The sequence below is a fragment of the Corvus cornix genome, chromosome 1, assembly GCF_000738735.6.
Source record: "Corvus cornix cornix isolate S_Up_H32 chromosome 1, ASM73873v5, whole genome shotgun sequence".
NCBI classification, from domain to species: Eukaryota; Metazoa; Chordata; class Aves; order Passeriformes; family Corvidae; genus Corvus; species Corvus cornix.
This window is the reverse complement of record NC_046332.1, coordinates 33,565,032-33,583,268: the sequence shown is the minus strand read 5'-3', so window position 1 is coordinate 33,583,268 and position 18,237 is coordinate 33,565,032. Positions and strand designations below refer to the sequence as shown.

At 39.7% G+C, this 18,237-nt stretch overlaps 2 protein-coding genes across 8 annotated transcripts in view; both read right to left on the bottom strand.

Annotated features, from left to right (window-relative positions):
- Positions 1 to 1,619: 1,619 nt before the first annotated feature.
- CCDC89 (coiled-coil domain containing 89) lies at positions 1,620 to 2,684 on the bottom strand. Its single transcript, XM_010401116.3, is given in 1 exon segment — positions 1,620 to 2,684. A coding segment is annotated over 1 exon segment (1,065 nt).
- Positions 2,685 to 6,206: 3,522 nt separating this feature from the next.
- Positions 6,207 to 18,237, bottom strand: part of SYTL2 (synaptotagmin like 2) — a 57,150-nt gene continuing 45,119 nt past the window's right edge. For 3 of the 7 annotated variants that reach the window (XM_039562402.1, XM_039562437.1, XM_039562444.1), the window contains exons 12-21: positions 17,922 to 17,969; positions 16,728 to 16,822; positions 14,955 to 15,074; positions 13,761 to 13,930; positions 11,325 to 11,427; positions 10,729 to 10,899; positions 10,293 to 10,371; positions 9,260 to 9,359; positions 8,287 to 8,492; positions 6,207 to 7,392 (exon numbers count right to left, since the gene is read on the bottom strand). In XM_039562402.1, coding sequence (XP_039418336.1) covers positions 7,247 to 7,392; positions 8,287 to 8,492; positions 9,260 to 9,359; positions 10,293 to 10,371; positions 10,729 to 10,899; positions 11,325 to 11,427; positions 13,761 to 13,930; positions 14,955 to 15,074; positions 16,728 to 16,822; positions 17,922 to 17,969 — 1,238 coding nt within the window. In that variant the 3' untranslated portion in view covers positions 6,207 to 7,246. The remainder of the gene's footprint in view (positions 7,393 to 8,286; positions 8,493 to 9,259; positions 9,360 to 10,292; positions 10,372 to 10,728; positions 10,900 to 11,324; positions 11,428 to 13,760; positions 13,931 to 14,954; positions 15,075 to 16,727; positions 16,823 to 17,921; positions 17,970 to 18,237) is intronic. The other 4 variants (XM_039562409.1, XM_039562418.1, XR_005603344.1 and 1 more) reach the window with 3 other exon arrangements.

Here is an 18,237-nt window from a genome sequence, read left to right as displayed (position 1 = left end):
AATGTGCATGTGGGCTGTGCACGTCGGAGTATGGCAGTATGGTTAAAAGGTAGGAGAATGTGGTCCATAAAACACATATGTAATGACACTTGGAGGAGCCAGGATCAGAAGAAATGCTGTGGTTCATCACACAGCAGATAGCAGAGCAATACTTCTCACCTGGCTTTGCATGGGCTCAAGGACAGTCCAGAGAAGTTTGGAAGACAAGGCTGCTGGCAGGTGCTGCTTATGTAGAGTCAGAATCACAGAATCAGAGAATGGTTTGGGTTGAAAGGGACCCTAAAAATCACCCAGTTCCAACCCCCCTGCCTTGAGCAGGTAAACCTTTTACTAGACCAGGTTGCTCAGAGCCCCATCAACCTCACACTGAACACTTCCAGGAATGGGGCACATCCACAGCTCCTCTGGGAAACCTGTGTGAGAGCCAGAAACCACATATGGTCAAGCCAGTCCTTGAGATGAACTGGTCACTGGCCTCCAGACCTGCTGCTTCCGGTCATTTCTGTAAATGAGCTCTGCAGATACCAAGTTTGGCACCATGCTGTGGCTTGTACATGCTCAGAACCAAGAGATACTCAATCCGTTATCTAAATTCTTGAGTCATCCCAAGGCATATGCATGTGGCAAAGAACTTGGGGTACTCTGGAGGCAGCTGCCTACAGCCCAGGTGGGGAATGCTGTTTGGATCATCATGGTGGTTGTTTTATTGGGGTTTTTCTTGTTGGAGACTTAAACAGCAGGAGGTGAAACTCAGCAGCAAAAAATTTCCTTCTTGCCTAGGCGACAGGCAAGAGAGAGTGGAAGGTCTCTGTATCCCACAGTGCTGACAGGAAAGATTTTTCTTTTTGTCAAAAACTGCCTGACATGCACAAAATGGAAGAGTGTATCACTAATATTTCTCTGCAGAAAACAACTAAAAACAAGAAAAAAACCCTGGTGGAACATCCAGAACATCATCCTGTTCCAAATATTATTAAAATCACCCAAGACTTGACAACTTATTCTGAGCTGAATGGGGATATAAGTAATGCTATGGCCTTAAATAAGGTTTAAATGACTGCAGAAATCTATAAGACTGCTAGAAAACGATAAACAGTATTTTGCTTGAGCATCAGTTGTTGTATGATACTATTGGATTACCTGTTAAGTTCCTGAATTTAGAGAATTGCAGAGACATTGCAAGGTAGGATTTCTTTCTTGGAGCCTCAGAGCCTCTTAACGTGTCCATCCTCTGTTGAACTTCAAAGTGGAATCAAATACAAAAGGCTAAGGGTTTGAGCTTGTGGCCATCTTGAAAAATAAATTGGTTTTAACAATAAGAAAATGAAAACCTATGATTCAGCAGAGGTTAGCACTAAATAAATCAAATTCATATTTTATGTTTTCCACTCTAATCATTCATGTCACAGGTTTGACTGGTTCAATGATCCATGTTCAGATTTAAGAGTGTAGTGATTTACTTTCATGAAAGTGTAATGACAAAAAGGCTACAGAACTGTCCTTGGAGTAGGGTTTAAGCTGGCCAGGACTGTATAAAGAAATGATGATCCCATAGAAAGGAATAAAATGCAGTGGTATGTTACCATAGAGGCACCTGTAGTGAGGGGAGCAAACTGCAGTTATGCAACAAAGTGACGGAGTTTGACATTCGGAGCTCTCTCTTTGGTCAGCAAATCCATACTGTGCTTTCCGTAAGCATCGAACCGCAGCAAGAGGTCATTGTATGCCTGCTTGCTGCATTCTAGCTGTCCTTGGAGCTCTCGAACCTTCAGATCTTTGTCAACTGCTGCTGCCTCTTTTTTGAGGCACCTTCCTGCTCTCTTCATGGCTTCTTCCACAGTCTCCAGCTTCTCCTCCAGCTTCTGGATCACCTGTTCTTTATCTTGCAGAGCTTTGCCCCTCTCCATAGCCAGGTTCAGTAGCTGCTCTTTCTCTTCATGTGCCCTCTCCAGCTTGGTTTGCAGCTCGCTGCCCTGAGCCCTCTGCTGACTTTCTGCCTGCTCAGCCCTTGCAGCAGCTTGTTGGTTCCTCTCCTGTAGGAGTTGAAGCTGCTTCTTTAGTGAATCCACCTCCCGGGCATAGGCACCTGCTTGCTGGCTCTGAGCTTCCAGCAGCTCCTTCTCTCGCTCCTGGGCTCTGTGACTCTCATAAGCATATTTCTCCCGCAAAGAGCATAACTGCTGCGAGAGCTTCCTGGCCTGGGCAGCCAGCCGGAGCACTTCATCTTCCTTCTCCCTCACAGCCTGGCTGAAGAGTGCTTCCCTGTCTTGCCGCAGGCGCCTGTTCTCCTCTCACAGCTGCATGTGCCGTTTCTTGTGTTCATTTTTGAACTGGATCATCTTTTCATGGTTTTTGGCCAGATCCATGAAGCGCTCCTCCAAATTCTGAATACGCTGGGTCTGGGTTTTAATTTTCACAGCATCCTCTGCCCTCAGTTTCTCCAGCTCCATATTGAGCTGCTCCAGGTCTCTGCAGCGTTCATGTGTGTCACCCTCTTTCTTCTTCAGCATAGAGATAAGATGATGATGATGCTGTTCTAGGTGTGAAAGCAGCAGTGCCTCCTCACTCCTCTCCTTAGAGCTCTCACAGAGTTCCTCCAGGCCTTTTGTCAGATCTTCCATGTCTTTGCCTGTCTCTAGATCACCTGTGGAGATGGTCATCCCTGCTCCTGTCTCCTGAGCCATGGAGCCTGTCTCATGCAAAGACAAGACAAAATTGCATACTGGCTGCTTCTGTTAGTGACACTCAGCGTAACTAAACAGTGCCCAGTGGTTGTGTGGCCAACACTGCTGCCATAAGCTGGAAGTCCAGAGAAACTGATGTGGGTGAACAGGGCCTCCCAAAACCAATGTCAGCCAGCAGCCTCACAGGCCTGCTGCTCTCTCCCTCCTCTGGTTCAGTCAGGCAGACTGAGACTCAAGGATGCCAGACTCTGTGAGCAAAAGCAAAGAATGTGGGCTTAGTATTTATGCAAGCCTATTCAATTGCTGATGACTAGCTTTGCTAATTATTCGTTCTCAGGGCACTGCTGTTGTAGCTACAAGAACTACTATTATATTTAGGTAAAAAGCTTGTAAGTGATAAAGCTGTAAATAATTCCTTACGCAATCCTTTTCCTCCGCCTTTATTTTCTCCTACAGCTCTGTATTGTAACTGAAAATAAAACACAGAGGGTTACGTCAAACTTCTAATTGATTTACAAGATTTCTATGATAGTACATTGCTTGTTAAAAATAACTGAATAGCCTGATGCCATGCTTAGAGATTTATGAATCAAATAAAAGATCTATGCAATGTTAATAATTAGTGAATACCCTGTGATACAAAGCCTCTGTGCCTGAAAAAACAGTTCCTCATCTGAGTTTTCACACTGATCTGATGGATTATTTTAGGCATGTAATTTTAAAAATCTGGTTCTTCATGTGAAAATAAGGAAAGCATTTATATTACATATGCAGCAAATGATTGTTAGTGCTGAATCACAAAGCATGCTACCCAGACATTTGAAAAATTAGCCTACAGCTCATCTACAAGTTTTTCATTTGGATGCAGACCTGAAACAGACATGAAACAGAATGCTGATAATCAGGTTTTGTGAATTCCTGAGTTTTGACTGGAGGTAAAGATAGGATGTGGGAAGGAGCCAGCTTAAAGTAAGGATGAAAGAGAATGTACAACAAAAATGAATAAACACCTGTGGAGCACGAAGAATTTCAGAGCTGTGTAGTAGCGACTGCAGTTCAGACACCAGCTCCACCTCTGCTGTCCTGCACTCACTGCTGTTGCTACCTTAGATCCTCTGCAAATGATGGAGCAGAGGGGGAAGGACTGAAAGGTTCAGGCCATCCGGTGGAAATAAAATGAAGAGCAGGGCTTAAGAAGAGGAACTATTTTCTTACCAGGTGTTTTCTTTCTCCTGTCTGTTTGTTGTCTCTCCTATTGTGAGGTTCTGTTTCCATAGAGGTAAGATGCTGAATCCAGTCATCCCAGAGCTCATGACCTCATCCAAGCTGGTTGGAGCCAGTCCAGCCCCACCAGGGTGGCTGAAAGAGCTGGCAATGTTTCTTAGCAAACAAACATTGCTGACATTCTCAAAAGAATGCAGATTTGGAAAAGGAAAGAGAATTTCCACAAGCTTGAAGAACTCCTCATTCTCGGCTTATGCCCTGCACATGCCAGAGGAGATCAGAATAGCAGACTCTGACCTCAGAACATGCTGAAGGTCCATGGAAAATAAAGATACACCTTGCCCTGAGCAACTTACTACTTTATTCAGCAGCTAATAAAAGTCTGGCAGATAGGATAGGGAAGGGAAAAATAAATGCAACTGGAAGAAAAAAACTCAGTGCAGATTTTGCTGAATCCTCTGGAAAAGGATACAAAGGAGAAATAAGGGAGTGCTATGGGTAACAGACATGAAGCAGACAAGAGAAAGAGGGAACAGTACGCATTTCAAAATGGGTAAAATCAAAGCAATGGGAGTTGCTGCACCAGCTCAAGGTTTGCAGCCTTACTTGCAGAGATGGGAGGTTTCTGAACACAGAGCACAAAAGGAGAGCTGGGACTTTGAAGCCTGGTTTATAGCAAGTGAAAATAGTGTCATTTGGAAGATATATACATGCATATACACACATGTACTAAAAGAAAATAAATTATGGGCTAAAGCAAAGATGAACTTTTAACATGAAGGAGAAAAGAGGAACTGTTGTGTTTCTCCAGACAAGAATGAATACACATAAAGATATCCTAGGAGTGTGGCTGCTTTGATTCTTAATTCCAGTTCACCTTTATGACAAAGCATAGCTGTTAATTTATCAAAATGTCCTTTAATGAGTAGCTAATTATGCACCTTTAAAATTTTGGTTATGGATGACTAAAGGCTTTGCCTTTGACTTGAGAGCAAAGTAACAAGTTTCTTGAAACTTTTTGTCTTAATCAGCTTCCCAACTCACATTTCTCTATCAGCATATTATCATACTACTGAAGTTAGGAATTCTGCACACGATGAAATAAAAGGTATTAAAAACTGGGGAGGAACTTACGTACTTAACGGACAGTTTTTGTTACTTGGTTCAGTTTCTTGATTAACCTAGATGAGTACATAGTACTCCTGTGTCATTAGTTAATCAAACTAGTTAATTACAAGTGCAATGTCCAAGTAAATCTTGCATTCATGTTCAGGTAGCTTTTCAAAATTTGAGGTTTGTTCTATTACTGTAATGGTACTCAGTGTCTTTTGAGATACCAAAAAAATTCTGTGCAGTCTCTACGAGGGTTAAAAGAATAGCAAGATACAGAATGTGTTCTCCTTGATGAGAAGACAAGGAGATTGCCACTGTCACAAACCAAATATTTTTTTGTGAAAGCAGTGAAGTTTAAGTATTAAAATTTTGTAGAGAACACAGAATATTACAGGACACTTGCCTGCCAATCTGGAGCCTTAAGAACCCATCCCTAAAATTGAACCCAAAGCTGTTTTGACTTAGCAATATATTTGAGCAATATATTCACAGGAGATACAATTGCAACAAAAACATTAATCCTCAGAAACTGTTGGTCATGTTCACAGCAACCTGTGTTTTCAGGTGAAAAATTAATTCATATAGGGAGTGAATACAAATAAATTAGGTGCCTCTTCTTTTTCAGAATCACCATTCTTTCCGGAGTGGCGCTTCAAAAATGTAGAAACAAAGCAGCAGCTGTACCATTTTGGTAAAAATACATTGTTCTGAAGTGTCATGTGCACATGTTCCCTAGTCAAAAAGTGTTTTGTATATGTCTGGCAAAGTGGAAGATGTAACAGTTACCGATCTCATACAAAACACTTGAAGCAGTAAGATATCAAAGACTGGCAAACTGCTTTTGACATTCGTAAACTCCACAGATGGACTGGTTGATGAGAGAGAAAGTGGGTTCCCTGGCAGGTTGAATAGCATCTTTCCTTTTTTTTCCATTCATAGTGTATAATAAAATACCAAGTAGCATTTAAATTTCTATGATTAAATCAAGGAATTGAGTTGGAGCTGTGAAGAGCTCCCTTCTCCCCTCTACTCTAACTGAAGTGAAAGATTCCACCAGCTTTTAGACTTAACTGGAGTAAATAAGTGTTCACTTACTTTCAAAAATGTTTTCTGTCTGCATTTTGTTACATTGCATGCTGAATGGCTAACGTAAGCCACTGGCATTTAATAAACATAGAATTCCTATTTAGTTTTAATAGGCTGCTTTTATTTTTAAAAAACAAAAGGAACATATTTTGAATTTTATGTATTTATCTACTGGTAGCATGCATTTCTACAAGTTTCAAATTCCAGTTTTATTTCCTATGGCTCTAAACTAAGCCAAGCCCACCACAGTCCCATCAGACTCCTAACGGTGGCGCTGAAGCACAGGTAAGTTGACTTCTTGCAAAAAAACCCAAGCTAATGGATACGGGTACAAACAAATGCACTTTGGAGAATAAATACCCAAAATACTTGTTATCACTAAAATTGGCACATTTAGATCATTTAGAGTAGCACTAGAATAAAAAAAAAGTTTCATCTTTACATCTTCAGCACTTAAAACGAAGTATTGTGTGCTAGCAAGATGATGAACACAAATATAAAGCAAACCCTGATTTTTTACGGTACATTGGAACTAAGTCCTCTGCACCTTGTAGAATAGGACATCGGCAGTGCCACTTCATATCATGTAACTTTCATGTCCTAGAAATGTACAATTGCAACTAGAGGAACTTTCAAAACACTAAATTCTTCATGCCCATATTCCGTGCTGGTGAGATCTAACATGGCATAATGAGGATACAAACACATACTAACAAGCTTTAACACTAATGTTGCTGTCTTATCAGTAAGACTTCATGAACAATTCTAGCAATGCACGGAAACAGTTGATTTGTTCTTATAGTTCTGCTGGTTATTTGTATCATTTAAGGGATCAGCAATGCTTCAGTTAGACAACGCAGTCATCCAGATATCACAGCTACCTCTGAGTTCTGTAAGCACCTTCTTTCTTGAAGTTGTTTTCAGTCACTAAGAAATTTTAAAGTCCCTTGAATTTACATAATGATCTGCAAGCAGATGTTTAATTTGAAATACAAAGTGACATTTGACAGCAGAAATCTAGAAGAGTAACAGAGAAGAAACTGTCAAAAAGCTACTGTGTCCCTCTTCCAAGTTCCACCCCCACGCTTTCAGTTTCATTCCCAAGGTTTCTTTTTGACGCTAACAACTAAAAAGCTCCCCTATTTTGTCAATTTTGCAACCATAAGCATCCTGAGAGGTAGTGTATCTTCTATCCAGGTGTTTGGAGAGTTCATCATCTTCTCCCAAAGGGCAGTTTCATCTGAAGTAGAATCCATCCAGTCTACTCTAGTTCCATAGCTTTTGCCTAGAAAAATATCAGTTTTAAGAGAAAAATTATTTAATATGCTGCAGAGTTAAGCACAGACAATCAAATTTGCCTGCTCTGTCAAATACAATTAACAACATTTTCACACAAATTTCATCATATTTCCCCAGATTTTTTCCTTTTTGTCCTTGGGCTTTTTGTCACAATCCCAAGGAAAAGGATGTCAATTGCCCATACATCTCAGAAGGTTTAACAATAAAACAGGGTACTGATTTTGCACTGAAATGCAAATTGAGATTCACTGTTCTAATTTGTAACTCAGGTTATTCTGGTGAACCATGCAAGAAGTTAGTTTGTGAAAAATAATTTTTACATTGTATTTCCTGAGACAACTCCAAACACATCCTCCCCTCAGATCAGAGAGCAGAATGAAAGGGACAAATAGAAGAATTGTATGTTTTTCCTGTTATTATATCTGCACACCTTATAGTGCCCTTATGCTAAAAACTTGCTTGCATTTATAATTTTTCCTATTCAATATCTTCAAATCTTATCCTGCATTCCTGATCTATCCTTTTATTTCCACCCTCTATTGTATTTTTTGAATGAGTAAGTTTGTAAAACATTATCAGATTTCAAGTGCAGGAATAGCATATTCTTGTACTTGAAACAGTACCAGGTACAATGTATGGCCAGGCAAAGATTTATTTCTAATATTTCTTCTTTTCAGCCATCCTAACCCTCCTAGCACTACTATTATTTACATCTCCGGATCTGTTCTGAAGAACAGGTGCCTTACTGAGTGAAACACTTCAGTAAGCAGAAAAGAAAGACTGAAAGAGAAGAGAAGAAATGGAAAAGGGCGGGGGGAAAAAAAAAAAAAAGGAAAGATTACTTTGTAAATTAAGTATTAGTGTGGTAATTGTCCAGTACCTGTTCCAAGGCCTATCCGGATGCCTCCCAAAAAGTGGTTTGCTAGTTTGTTGTGATCCCAGACTGTGAGTTCTATGCAGGCTTCTTTTAAATCTTCTGGTCTAAAGCCATCATAGACCATGGTGTGGTTGAATACTGGGTTTGTAGTTTTTGCAACTGTCCTTGTTTTCTGGCGACTTTTTCTGCTGGTGTCTGGAAGAATGGTACTTCAGAGAGAAAAGCACTGTTAGTTTGCACTTACACAGCACAGCCTGCATTAAACCCACTGAAAAGGCAAAAGCTCCTGATTAACACAGTGCTTTGTATATTAAAATATGACTGAAGATAAGGTGCTTTACAGAGATGGGGTGAAGGGTCATATTCTCAGCCCCTTACAGGAAATACTGGCAGCAGGTATCCACCCTTACGCTTCAGAGGATGGAAGGGCAAGCCAGGTGGGGAAGAGGCACAAGTGAGTTTATTTGCTGTGTTATCACTGATGACACTGAAACATTTTGTTGCTGCCAGAGATCTCCCCAGCCATCTTGTTATTCTTATCTCTTCACATTTTTAGTCTGTAGATGGAAAGGAAGGGGGAAGAAATACAACTATGTATTCACAGTATTCAACTATTTCACTCTTCCGTCTCCTCCCAAAATGTGCTAAGCTAAACCATGTTCTAGCACAAACATGCTTTGCTTAAATGTGAATAAAAGCCAGAACAGTTTGACTAGTCCTTCCACCAAATGACTGAGAGACAAAACCAAAGTGTAGTAATGACACAGGAAACTCTCCCAATAAGTTTTACTTGGTGGTACATACTTAGCATCTGGAAGTTGTCAACTATGCAGGATAATTTGCACTACAATAAAGGAGAATCAGAAAACAATTCAGTGTTCTTTTAATATGAATGTAGAAAAAGAAGATACAATTAGAAAGCACAATGGTGCATTATTAGGCCACCATGTTTGATGACTTCAACCACAATTCTTACCACTTAATAAAGGAGTTGAGCCTATTGCCTCTCAGAAGAGGGAGGTTATGGCATTCCTTCACCCAGATGTGGACCTCACCAGTAGATAGAGTCTTCCTTCCTGTAAAAATAAAACATCTGCTTAAGCAGATGCCTTTTAAAGGTATTTTCTCTGATGCAACAGTTTTTGCCCATTTGTGGAGGTGATATTCAGCCTAGACTTGTTATCTCACATCTTAATTCAACATTGCTCTCTGTACTCTGGAAGTTGAAATCTTCATCCCATCAAAGTACTGCAAGATCACATCATGTCTGCATTCCTACAGTGACCTTTCTTCTGTTACAACTAAGCGAACACATGCTACTGGTCTTCTCTTCCCAAGACTCCTAGATAAACAGATCAGCTTGTCATCAGCCTATGTGATGTTAGCATTTATTGTTGCTTGTACTTTCAAAGAAGCTCCTTTATGCTCTTAGTATATTTGATTCTTACTGACTGACTGGCTGTCTGGATTAAAGACCTGACCTGGCTTCTCTCTCAGATTGGTCCATTATCTGTTGCCAGACAAGATTAAACCAAACTGATCAGACTGCTATAAATTTTGGCATTCTAAATACTTGCTGCTACTTCCTACATCTAGTATTGCTAGAAATTCAGTGTGTTGTCATTGTTTAGCACACCACAGCACCTACCTAATGATTTATAATCTCTAAAACTATTGAGAAAACAGAATTTTGTTACACATACAGATTGTATTACAAATCTTAGATTGTAACAATGAGGTAATTTCTTCATCAGTAACATTAAAAACAAAAAAATATCTCAAAATGGTCTTTGGGGTTCTTAACTGTATTCACAACCAGGGTGACTTAATCATTTAGAAAGAAAACAGAAAATCTACTTTTATGTTGAAATAAGCTGTCTGAAGTGAATGACAAACATTAAACAAGGGGGGCTTTTTAATTAAAAAAAAAAACAACCAAAACAAACAAAAAACTCCCCACACAAAACCCCCAAAGGCTTGACAAACCCAAGAAAAGCAGCAATGTTTACCTCCAATTGGATGTGGGACATACTGGAGGGCTAGTTTCATCTCCCCTCTGTTTTCTAGTTTAAGAGTTATTGCTGAAGTCTGAAATGAAAAAAGAAATTAAACCAAACATCTGATATTAAAGTGGTGCTGCACTTGCTCCCTATTTTCAGAAGGTTTACTCCATATTTGGTTAACAAGTGCCTTCAGATTTCTGTTGCAGCAATATGACATAATGAGAAATACCTTGAAGTTCCTGCTCCTTAGACTGTGAGAAAGTTTTTCCTGCTGTAATAGCTAGCTAGACCAAAAGGCATCTCAGAACTGTATTTCTGTTTTCCAGTACATAAGTATTTATGATTATAATCAGCACAAAACTCACAGAACACACAAGACCAAGCCTAAATAATGTCTTGGTTTTGCACTTACACAGCAGAAAATGAAAAACAGCCAACCTACCCTTGGCTTGAGGGGAAACCAGTTGATCTGCTTATTGGATGGATCATTCCAATCCCAAGCTCCTAAATCCAACTCCACTTCACCAAGGAAGCTATTCCTCCCAAAGGTATCATTGTGCCAGACAGAGATATTGAGGCTTTGATTCTTTAGGAGATCCTTCTCAATTTTATACTGCCAGGAAGAAGTAAGAAAAAAAAATTAAAACAAGCTGAATTTTTACCAGTGCTGTGTCTGAAAGTGATAAGATTAGAAAAAAAGTGCCTGGGTAATTTATACATCCATAACTGCCCACTTCTGCATTTCAGAAAGCAAACAAACAAACCACAATAAAACCCAGCTGTTTACTTTTTATTTCTATCATTTAAGCTCATACATGGCTTGTGTTTGTTTACAAGAAGTATAGAACAACCAGTGATCTCAATCCAGAGATCACCACAGAGTTAACCTATCACTGGAAGGACTCAGCCAACTCTGCAGAGCAATCCCTCTCATGCTAATGTCTCTTTTGAGTGCAATCTAGACCTGAGCCTAAAAGTTGAGGCTCCTCACACATCACACATACAGTATATTATATCTAGTAATAGTTTGATAAATACCCGCAGTATTTCATTATAGACTGGATCAAAAGTTTTCTTTTTGACAGAAGTCTTCCGTTTGCCCAGTCTGTATTTTTCTGGAAGCAGGTAGGTCTTTACATACCTAAAATTTAGACAGGTTTGTTAGAAGAGTTAAACCAAAAACCAAGAAAATCCAGACCCTCTCCAACTTCATGTTCCTAAACACAAAAATATTTCTTACAAAGTAAAAGAAATGCACTTAAGTACACGTTTGCTATTCAGCTTATATATTTAAGAAATAGAACAGCAGTGGTGATGGGTAATATCATCACTTTCTTATAATATCCTTCTCCAGGGGAAAGTCTGTTGAAATGTCTCCTTGGCACGTAAAAATACGGAATATATAATTGTAGCAGGATCAAATATCATATTTATAGGTGCTGATCCTACTGAAAACATACCAAAGCAGCATTTACCATCTGAAAAGTGGCATTTTAAAGGAGAATTTAATATTCTTAAAGGTTTGAATTTCCTATGTTAATATATATACACCAATTTATAATGGCAATTCTATAGTCAATTGTGGATACAAAAATGCTGTTATCATGGAATTTTCCTGCTTCTTCTAAACCGTGGGATACTTTTCTCTCTCACAAAGGTATTTGCAGAGTTCTGTAAACTCAGAACACCTGCGACCTTGTGGAACTATGTTTATGGTACAGTAGAAAAATATTTTGACAATGGATGTTTTAGGATTTTAGCCAATCACCCCCAAGGGGTGGCTGATCCTTTGTCCAATTAGACTATGAAGAAAAAGTCTATAAAAGAGTTTGTAAAATAATTAAATCAATCAATCTTGCTGCACAATTCCTGCCTGCTGGATCTTCTCTCCTCCTCCCTACGGCTGTGGGACATGGTAATATCGACAGTGGAAATATTCAATCAGAGTATGTCATGGGTTAGCAAAGCATAGTCTCGGAAGTGATGTCCTTGCAAAGGGGTGCTTACAGCTTCCTCTGTGACCTAACATAACCTATCAGCTGGCCAGTTTGAATATGGACAATTTTTTAAGGCACTTAAAATTTTGATCACCTCTCTGATCCACACTTAAGAATAGACAAACCCGGGGCAGAGCTCTCTCTCGTTTCCGGTGCTGGGACAGGTGGCTGCGGGGCCCGAGCGGGGGCTGGCAGGCCTGGCCCAGGCCCTGCTCGGGCCGGGCCACGGCCATCCTGGAGCCGATGGGCCCTGCTCCACCCGTGGAACCCCCCCACAGCAGGGCTGTGGGCAGCCGGAGTGGCTCAGCTCCCCCTCTCCAGTGCGGCCAAGATTCAGCTGAAGCTGCACCGCTGCCCAGCAAAAGATCATGAAACCAACAGCGATAAGCGACATTCCAGCTGCAAGGCCTAGGTGAGATTAACCCTTTCAGTGTTCTGAAGAGCTGAAAATCTGCGGGAGAAGAAAGAGGAGATGCTTCAAGCTGAAATTCTGTTGTAAAGCTATGATATATCAGAGTATCCTGTTGTAATTTCATGAAGATATGTGGGGTGGAGTGTTCAACTCGTGAGCAAAAGCACCTGCGCTGAGATAGGCAGATGCCGAAGCAGCTGTAATTTAATGAGAAGTTTGAACAGGGAGAGATGGAAGCGATGAGGACTTTTGCTCCAAATGGAAAAGGAGAAGACCTCAGTTCCTAAAGATGCTCCCAGAGATAGTCCTAGAGATGAAGGTGAGGAGGACCCTTTGCTCCCAGGGAAGGAGAAGGGCCTCTATTCTTAGAGATGAAATGCTCCCAGAGATGGGTGAAGAGAACTTCTGCTTCTGAACAGCTCAACCTTAAAATTGCACCCCAGTAGCTCAAGAGTGGACCCTCGAAAGCAATTGTGGGAAAAGCTGCAAGTCGGGGGAAGGGACTCTGACATGATGCGAGCAGAGAACCAACCCAGGCTGCTGTCTCATTGTGATAATGTTTTCATAGCATGGGCAAGAGAGACTCCTCTTCCTAAATGGACTGAACAAGGTTATTCTGGAAGTGGTAAACAGACTGAACATCTCAAGGGCTGTCTTTTTACATTGTCAGTGGGAGAAGGGAGAAAGGTGGGGGGAGGAGAAGAGTTCTGAAGGTGTGGTATGATTTTTTTTCTCTTTTCTTTTTCCTTATTTTAGGTCTATTAATAAACTTCTTTATATTCTTTTAAGTTTGGTGCCTGCTTTGCTTTCCTCCTAATTCTTATCTCACAGAAGGTAAATAGTAATGAGTATTTTGGACCAAAAGACTACACTAAATTGGTGTTTCCTCCCAGTTACAAAGTAACAAAGAACCTGCTACAGAGTAAAAAAAACCACAAAGTACAATACAGCCTCCTTATTTATTTCTTGGGTGGTTTACTCCAGCAGCGTAGAGACCCAGCAGTTTTCGTTTCCACGTTAAAAGAAAAACTTCCATTAGAAAATAAATACATTCTTTGTACTTACGGGTCTGAACGCTGTCGCTTAACATCTGCTACTGCCAGGTCTTTACACTGACAAATAAAAATGTGGAGCTCGTTCAGCTGTTCTACATAATCAATGGCAAACTGAATGTTCCCCTTCACATCAACATTGCCAAAGTCTGCACTATAGATGCTCATTAGGCTGCCGCTCACCTGCATCATACAAGAGGAGAAATATTTTCCAGACATTGCATTTCACCAGATACTTCAAGATTGGGGTAGAGGTTGTGCTCAGGATTCAACCAGTAAAGAAATCAACTGTGTTTCTTTAGATATAATAATAAAATGTAATGGATACTATCATACAAGCTTCTCAGCAAGCAGATTAATGAAAGAAAGATAATTGGAAATCAAAGATGTTAGGTCAAGTTTCTTACAAAAAACTTTGAATGGTTTTACTGCATTGAGATAGAAGAAATTGAATTATAGGATGCTGTAGGTGTGAAGATTGCCTGTGCTCAGATCCTTGAAATATTACTTCTACATCTCCTCAGCTGATCTTCCTTGCAGAATGCAGAGCCTAAGAATTTAGGACAACAGACCTTCTTAAATAACTAACAAAAAGATTAGTAGATAAAGTCTATATGGCTGAATTATGTACCTAAATATGTAACTAAATAAAACACTAAAAATTAAATACTACGTACAGAGAAGAAGAAAGATGTGTGTATATATATATATAGATAGATAGATAGATAGATATTTGGACATCTTTACCCAAAATTCTGTTTTTCTTAATCAAAGTCCACATAAACCAATGACTTTTGGTTAGCTAGTTGACTGATTCAACTGCATGCCTGATATACCAATTACATCTCCTGCTTTCACTTATCTTTCTCCCCTTTCTCCATTTCTAAATGCTTGTTCTGTATGAATTATTCCTCATATTCAGCTGCAAGTGTAAGCTCTTAGGGTAAAATCCATCTCTTTGTTCATAGCCCTGAACAAGCTCCAGTATATTACTAGAAAAAAAATTTGAAATCTACTTAATTTTACTTTATTTCTCTTCAGGCAATTCCATGCAAGGTATTACATTATGTTCATATAACAGAAATGGAAAGAAGGAGATAGAGATAGCAAGGGAAGAAAGATAAGAGGAATGAGAAGAGAGCCAAAACAATATTGGAGAAATTAGCAAAAGCAGAGTGCCATTAAAATAATGCTTTGGTTTACATACAGAGGATAAGGAGGCCATGCCAGAAGAGCTGCTAAGATTGGTTAGAGAGCTGGGACTCTTCTTGATTCTGCCAAAGGAATAACTGCTTTCTGATGCTGTATCTGTCTCTCTGTCATCACTCTACAAAAACATCACAGAAAGAAAGTCTATGTACGTTCTTTATAGTCACAAGGAAAATTTTAATAAAACAAAACCAAACAAACAGAATTTTAATGCAGGTTGAGACTCAGTGGAAGCCTGAATTTAAATTCCCTTGTAGCGCAACATGAATAATATTTCTTGAATTAGGTCATGCATTTAAAGTTGAAAGGGAGTTTTTCTGATGAGCAGCCTACACTGATGATTTTTTTAAGCAGCAATGCAACTAGGTTTGGGGGTTTGTTTGTTTTATATCTCAAATAGCAATGAAAAATTACAAAGTTAAGTTTATTAGGACAATTAAACTCAACTTCTCTGTGTCACTGTCTCATGCATAACGTATACAATTGATAATTCTCATTTCTTTTACAAGTCTTTTCTGTTATATAGTAAATGCTGTCAGTTCTGTGCCTCTGTATTAAGGGCAGCTGGCTGGAAGGTAACATTCATAGAACAGCGCTGGGTACAGTGAATGGTTTTTGCAAAGTCTTTCTTGCAAGAGGGCAAGCAGGGCTTTGCTTTTCCATGAGGGAATTGCAGTTTTTGTTTCCTTGGTCATTATCAGGTTATGTACTCACAACCCCATTCTATCTCAATGCTGTCTCTGCACTAAAGAATTGATTCCCTTCCCACATGTGCCTTGCTACGCAAGCTGTTACAGACAACTTCATCTTCCTATTGTATTCCACCCAGGAACAATTTACAAGGTCTCCCTGCTCCTTTAAACAGTTTTGAACTGATGTCATAGATCTTCTAATAGCAGATACAAGATTAGTAAACAACAATTTCCACACACATTAAGAAAATAATTATTTCTAGAAATAAACATTTAGCGTATAAAGACTTTTTCAAATTGCTTATAAAATCTTGTTATGTCTATACCGTTAAGTAAAAGCAGACCAGGATTGTTCTTCAGTTCAGAGGTCAATGGTAAGGAGTGAATAATGTCCAGCCTACCTAGGGCAAGGCTTCTTGAGAGAAAATTGTTATGGATAGTGCTATTTGGGACTGCACAAAATAAATCCAGGGAGTGAAATAACAGTTAAGCAGTGTGGATAATCAGTCCGGTTACATGGACCCTTTGAAGGACAGAAAAATTCTAAGTCCTCCTACAGGGCAAGGATATATGGTGATTAGACAAGGGGGAATTGGCTTTAAAGTAACTGATGATAGGTTTAGATAAGATATTAGGAAGAAATTTTTCACTGTAAGGGTGGTGAAGCACTGGCACAGGTTGCCAAGAGAAGTTGTGGCTGACCCATCCCTAGAAGTGTTCAAGGCCAGGCTGGATGGAATCCTGAGCAACCTGGTCTAGTGGCAAGTGTCCCTGCCCATGGCAGGGGGTTGGAACTGGATGATCTTTAAGGTCCCTTCCAAACCAAACCATTCTATGATTGTGTGATAGAGAATCATAGATATCATAGGCCAGACAGTTCAAATTGCTTATCAATTTCAAACTTGAGCGCCATTTTAGGAGATTTGAATATGGCCTCAGAGCTTATTCCAAGGTTCACATCACAATGATGATAATAACAATAATCAGGCACGGCATGTAGTTGGGAATTCTGAAATTTTACTTGCACAGAGTTAATGGTCGGGTACCTGAAACTGTAACATTGCAGAGATGCAGCTTACCTCTTCCTGTAGGAATGATGGTACTGACTTGCTCAGTCCTTTGAGTTTTTCAGGATTGGAAAACAGTTTATCAGGCTGTGAAGGCACTGTGGAAACTGAAAAGCAGTAATTCAAAAGGCTTCAAAAACACGTTTGTACATCGGAACAGTGAGACTCCATAACAGGACACAGTTAGAAACAAACCACTTTGGATGAAATACATGCACATGCACAACCAGCTTTGATGCAAGGGGGTTTTTTCCCCCACAGGACTCAGAGAAGCTATCATTGGGAAGAATAATCTACTTTGGCATCCTCTATAACAGTGACCAACAAACTTTGACAGGACCAGAAATGTTGCTTGACATGAGGTAGCCTGGGTGCTACAGCAAATTCTGATCAAAAGAGATGAAGAAAACATTGCAGATTACCTTCTAGATTTTCTTCCTAAGAACAAGGATAAGGACACATGTGCACTAACCATATCATCACTGACATTAGAATCATCATAAGATTCCTAGTAAGAAGTCAGCAGAGAAGCCAAACTCTGTTCTTTTATTTACTCAGTCTATTTAACTGCAATAGGCAAATTTGTGTAAATCAAGCAAATTCTAGACCTGACCAAGGAAGTTGCAAGTATTCTTACCTAATTACAAGATGCCTATCTTATTAATGATGCACTTATTTGCACTCTGTCTCTTCCATATTTGCATACCTCTACTGCAGTTCACTTCTGTGCTCTTTCACTGTACAAAACTTAATTGCACAAGCTAGGCTTGCAAAAATCCCGTTTGCAGTAAGCTCATGACCCTCAGAATTTTTCATGCTCTAACCCCACTTACATTTAATGATACACAAAGATGAACTGGATACACATTGTGAGATGCATCAATATCATGGGACAGAAAATTATTTGGCAACAAACAGCCAGCTACAGGAGCACGTATTTTTTGCATAAAATGAAACACTGCACACAGTGAGATTGTTTGCAAGGCGAGTGAAACTTTTGCCAAGCTTTTGATGTCAAAACTCAACTAGTGCTCAACAGATCAGTTATTGTGAGTATGCAATTAGATGCAGTTGCCCCACTGAGTGAGTATCTAGTCCAGGTGTGTAACTTGTTAGTTGTTAAATGAAAAAGTATTGTTCATGTATTAGTTCAGATATCAGAGGAAAAGTCTCTCCAGTATCTGCTGGAAGAATCCTATTACTCACTTCTTGCTGCATTTTCAGTCCTCGCTTGATGCTGATCAGGTTTCGGACCTGCTCAGTGCAGTATTAACAGTCATTCAGCAGCACAGATTTGCAAGGTTATAAATAGCAAGAATATACTTTATCTGTGGGATTTTTTCTGATTTGTTTTTGTTTGGTTGGTTTTTTACTTCCTCAGACCCCATGAACTTTGTGGGGTTTCTTTCCTTCCAATAGTTAGTAGTGGTTTAGGTATTAGGCCTGTATGGGCATTTGGTCTGTTTGATTTTGGTGCATCATAGAGCCTTTCTGTTTATGCAAATGTAAATTCAGAACTAGG